Genomic DNA, 5,167 nt, shown 5'->3' on the forward strand with positions numbered 1-5,167 from the left:
CTTACCCCAAAAGCCAGTTTTACTTTCTGTATCTGAAGTCGCATCAAAATCCACGTGAAAAAGAAAGCGAGTAACCACAGGGTCCTCCCAGCAACAGCTCTCCACTCAGCTGGTTCCACTAGAAGGGTGATGTCCACCATTTATGCCCAGTGAATGTGGCTGTTTCTGTGGTAGCACAGGCAGCAATGCCACCTCAGAGTCACATAAAAGTAACGGGGCAGAGTGGTAGCAGATGCAAGTCCCTGTTACTACACCAAGTGATGCAATCTAGGTGTTTGAGTCAAGGTGTCTGCAACATAGCGGTGTAAGATACCCATGTGAGGTGCCTGTGTGCATTTGCAAGACTCGAGTACTTCAACTTTGAAGTACACATGGCGCAAAGACTGTCCCTTTCCCAAGGGATATAGAGTCAAATCCCAAGAGGAAAGCACGGGGGGATCGTGGGCCCAGCCACTGCTCCCACACGAACTGCAGCAATTGGAAATGATGTAGTAACCCGTGCTCAAATGCTTTGGTGCGGGCTCACAGCGCGTGTGAACCAAGCCCATCTGCATCAAAAGGCTGAGAGGAGCTCGTGAAGTTGCAGCTGTGAGAAGGCAGCAGCTGACCCCGCTCACTCGGCCTCCCAAGGGAGGGGGCTGACCAGCCCTCGCTGATCCCTCTTTAAAATACCTGTACCCCAAACAGAGTTAATGCAAGCTCAGCAGTCAGGAAACTCACGTGATTTACCAACTCAACAAAAATACACGGCTCACCTCTAGGAAAACAGCCCACTCATCATAAGCTGGGGAGGGCTACCTCTCTGCCCTACTGTTCACTGACCTTTGGTTTCAGGCCTTGACACCAAAACACAAACAGATAAAAAGGGAATATTCCAGCCCACACACAGCCCTGACAGTGCCTCTCACTTTGCTTCTGATTTCTTGCTCTTTCCCACCCCTACCCGACCTGCTTCCTCCTGCCCCAGTGTCTGCCAAGAGGCTCTCAGTGGGTCTCGCAATCCAGAGAGATGTGTCACCCACATCTTTGGGCTAATCTCCCTGTGTTTATTCTTCCTGCCGCAACACCTTCTTGTGTCCTCGTTCAATTCATTAAATAAATGTTCCCTGTAATAACACACAGACAGGCCAAGAGCAGCACAGCAGGACAGCTAACAGGTAACATGACGTGTAGGCAGTCCACAGTGCAGTAAGTTCTGGGCGGTCACCAGAGAAGGGAGAAGATCATGGTGCAAAGACCACCTTCCTCTGGGGATAGTATCCTTTCAGGGTCCCCAGGGGCACGCAGCTCACTTGGGAGTTTGCCTTTCGGATTTCCGCTGGGCCTCTGGACTTGGGTGTGAACTCATCTTTCTGCTCAGTCCTGTAGAGGTCCTGCGCCCTCCAGGGTAGTTCCAGGTGTGAGCATTTGATCTGAGGAGAGATAAAAGCTTTCAGCAGATGGGCATGGGGCTGGGGAGGAGGCAGCTGCTACATCTGAGCCCTGTGTTTCTACCTGAAGGGTCACCCCCCCCGGGCAGCTGCAGTCTGTGCCTGCCTGCATCCTCTCTCTCTTGGGAAGATGCAGAGTCTTCTCTGCTGGTGGTGCAGAAAGACATTTACCCTGGCTGGACACCTCTAGCTATGCCAATTTCCCTCCTCTGGAGGGGAGCAGGATCACCTTCCCCCTCCCTCCAATGTTCCTTGGCTTCAGGACTTGGTTGCCTGTCCTTCCTCTCCCTTCAAAGATTTTTCTCAGCTGCAACTCTGCTCCCCACAGAGCATTTACTTGAGACTGGAGGCAGACAGGATTTCATGCCTGGTTGTCCCATCTCAAGTGGCTCAAGAGCACACGTCAAATCTGATGATGTTAATGGAACAGGAAGCTACAGCTTCGTTTGGTATAATCCTGCTTCCCCAAGCTGCCCCGTGATAAATCCAAGCCTATTAAGGCTCTACCTGCTGTAACATGTCTTCGGAGAGTCGTTGTTTCTGCGGTCTGTGTGGGACCAGCATGGCCTGTGTGGTTGTGACAGACCTTTCATCTGCTGACAGATGGAATTGAAATAAAAAGTGAGTTCAAGACAGTACATTAGGAGGCAACATCAGCAAAGCTTTACAGTTTGACTTGCAGTCACAGATCTGCATGTATTTCCATTAATGAGGGGAAAACACAGGCTTTGCTATCAGCACTTTGCTGAAAACCTTTGCCCAGACAGAAAACAATTCTCAGGGCGAGGAGGTAAATGAAAAAATTCACATGGAAGTCACAGGAATATCACTCCATATGCTAGTTATGGAACTGCTCCACAAGTTTGAGGCCAAGGAAAAGACCAGTTCAACTCTGATCTGTTCCACATTTAGTAAAACACATGCCTTAAAACCAGATACATGGCATGAAGGGACCTCTCTCTTAGCTGCAGAGTGCTGGCCATCAGAAACAGGAGGCAACGTCAGAGGAGGATTTTCTTAATGCCTTCCATGACGAGCTCTAACCGCATCCCTTCCTGAGGTTGCATAAGCATAGCTTTTGATCAAAATCCTCTCCTTCCTCACAAATACAGACGCAAAACAACTTCTAAAAACAAACGTATCAAGGGAGAAAGATCAAGCTTCTGGTTCATGTTCCAGAAATCACTCACATCACCTGAACATGCTAAATATCGCTGTATGATGGCAGTGACTGCCTATGGCTGGCACAGGCATGGAGATGGCTGGTAAGTGAGATGTCATTTGGGGATGTGAAAGTGCCTGAGATTAGCAGTCGTTGTGAGAAGCAGCAGCAGGCTGAGCACAGACCTGCCTGGTTTTAGGGTAGCAGTCTCATTTTACTAAAGACACTGACGCTGCACCAGTGCTTTCCTGCCATCTCCAATCCGAGATGTCTGGGCTGCCTCCTTTCTCAGAGCACCAGGCATCACACCCTTGCACAGAGCTAGGAGAACCTCAGCGGGCTTCATCTGGCACCACGAGTCTGAGCAACGTGGCCTTACTGTGGTAGTTGAAGGGGATGTGGCTCTCACGGTGGCTCTTGCTGTCTGCCATCACCCTCTGGCTCTGGCGAGGTGGCTGATAGTCTGCCTGCTGTGTTGTACTGAAGAAACAGGAGCCTGAATGCTCATCTCCCAAGCAGACTTTGCTTCGATGCTTCTGCAGTAGCAAGTCAGGCTTCGGTGCGAGGTTCCACCTGTCAGTCTGGAGAACACAAGAGCTGCTTTAACAGAAACAGGCTGTAGCTGGGAAAGGCGCCCTGTTGGCACAACCCAGAGCAGGGAGGGGAGAAGGGACAACAGCATCGCCTTTAGGTGCCAGAGTAGTATACATAAAAGAAGACAGGGTCTCCACCAGAGAAACACCTGCACAGCAAAGCTGGGAACAGACCTCTGGGTAGGAGAGCTGTGTAGTAGTTGTTCTTGCCCATGCTTGATTTCTCTCAGGGTCTTCATCACCTCTGGGGATGTATGAGGCATATTTGTTTGGATGGGCAATAGTTACAGGCTCTGGCAAAAGTGAGAGTGAAGGATGTCAGAGCACTCCAGTCTCTGAACAATTTACAGCTACAGCAGTTTCTCCTCATGCAGCAGAGCACAGGAATGAATACAGCTATTTAATCTGCCAGGGAAGCGGAGCGAGGACGAAAGAGAGCCTCACAGTGACGACACTGATGCTGAATACATAAAAACTATAAAACATTAAAAATATAAAATTATATACATATTATATGAACGTTTTATATCTTTATCTATAATTATATCACTAAACCCAGGTGATAAAACCTACTGTTCAGCATAAGCCTCAGTAGTGGTCTGTACACATTGCATCTGTGTTACAGGCTTACCCTACCTAGATTGTGTGCTGGGAAGAGCTCTGACATTGAGGTGGAGAATCTGGCACAATCATCCCCCAGCTGCAGGTTCGTGCGGTGGATCTGGGAGGCAGCATGTTCCTTGTCGTAGACTCTGCGAGATACCAGATATGAGCTGCCTAACCAGCAATGTTCCTCAAAAAGAGCAGCTCCTGGGAATGCCCATCAGGTTCTCCTGATGATACCTGTGTGTCCTCTTCTCTGGGGCACTGTAGGCGTGTTTCTGCTCGCTCATAGATCCACTGCTTCTGGGATCCCCAAATTTAATATGAGACACATGCTGAAGGGAAGCCAAGAGAGCTACAGAACAGCCATTTAAAACATAACCCCTTTGTTTCCCCTCTCTGTCTTTCCATCCATCTGGAAATCCCACCCTTTCAGGTCAGAATTCAACATGGGAATATGCTGCTCTTTAACTGTGTCTTGGTCCTCCCCAAAATCGTGCTGTTACCTTTTCACTTGGCTTTGCAGGTAGGCTCCATTCACCCTTAAACTGTGCTTGATAAGAAGTGTCGTAATAGGACTGTCCATCCCCTTTAATAGTGGGAACACATCCTGCCAAACAGCCAGAGGGGAAAATGAACAGTGTTAGTTCTAAAAATGCTCTATTTACTTTGTAAGGAAATATTAATGAGCTGCAATCTTGAGGCACCTGCTCTCTTAGCGTTTTAGTACTCCTGAATCCATTTTGTACAATGAAATGGCAAAGCAATTAACACCAGATTGCAGTAAGGTGAGCTGCAATACTGCACCATGTGGATGTGGTGCATCAGAAGCAATGCAGCTCTGGTGCGAAAACTGCAGCATCTGAGGATACAGCAAGCAAAGATGACAGCTGGAAAGGCTGTGCAGCAGAAGCTGGGCTCTAGTTAGTGCTATTAACCTGGTTTACGAGCCCCAGATTTACTCAGCTATAAAAAGAGGAAGCAAGATATCCAAATAGTTCTAACAGCTTTAATTGCTCACAGCATGACTCTGAGCCAAGCAACTGACCCCCCCCCCCTGCCTAGGAAGCCTGCGCAGCACCGAGGACTGCAGGGAAGGTCTGTTGGGGACCGATGGGTCTGTCAAGCAGCTCACCCCTGTGCGAGTGCCATGGCCTGGCAGCGGGCTGGGTCTTGTGCGCTGGGTACGAGAAGGTGTAGAGGGATGGAGGGAGCCTTATTTTCTCTCTGTCTCCACAAGGAATGTTATCCTTTTGTTTCTTGGCCGCGGGCACGGGGGGTCTCTGAAGGGGGGTGGGGGGACAGGGGAAGCTCTCCCTCGTCGCTGAGGTGAGGATGCGGATGCGGGGGTCTGCGTGCATGCGGACACTGGACTCTGA

At 49.6% G+C, this 5,167-nt stretch overlaps 1 protein-coding gene across 1 annotated transcript in view; it reads right to left on the reverse strand.

The window, feature by feature from the left end:
• Positions 1-1,223: 1,223 nt before the first annotated feature.
• The window catches only part of LOC104295433 (chromosome unknown open reading frame, human C19orf45), a 4,509-nt gene continuing 565 nt past the window's right edge, over positions 1,224-5,167 (reverse strand). The window contains exons 2-9 of the mRNA XM_009895193.1: positions 4,924-5,161; positions 4,295-4,398; positions 4,029-4,123; positions 3,822-3,937; positions 3,360-3,478; positions 2,972-3,173; positions 1,938-2,023; positions 1,224-1,412 (exon numbers count right to left, since the gene is read on the reverse strand). Coding sequence (XP_009893495.1) covers positions 1,224-1,412; positions 1,938-2,023; positions 2,972-3,173; positions 3,360-3,478; positions 3,822-3,937; positions 4,029-4,123; positions 4,295-4,398; positions 4,924-5,161 — 1,149 coding nt within the window. The remainder of the gene's footprint in view (positions 1,413-1,937; positions 2,024-2,971; positions 3,174-3,359; positions 3,479-3,821; positions 3,938-4,028; positions 4,124-4,294; positions 4,399-4,923; positions 5,162-5,167) is intronic.

Source organism: Charadrius vociferus, unplaced genomic scaffold (assembly GCF_000708025.1).
Source record: "Charadrius vociferus isolate BGI_N301 unplaced genomic scaffold, ASM70802v2 scaffold291, whole genome shotgun sequence".
Lineage (NCBI taxonomy): Eukaryota > Metazoa > Chordata > Aves > Charadriiformes > Charadriidae > Charadrius > Charadrius vociferus.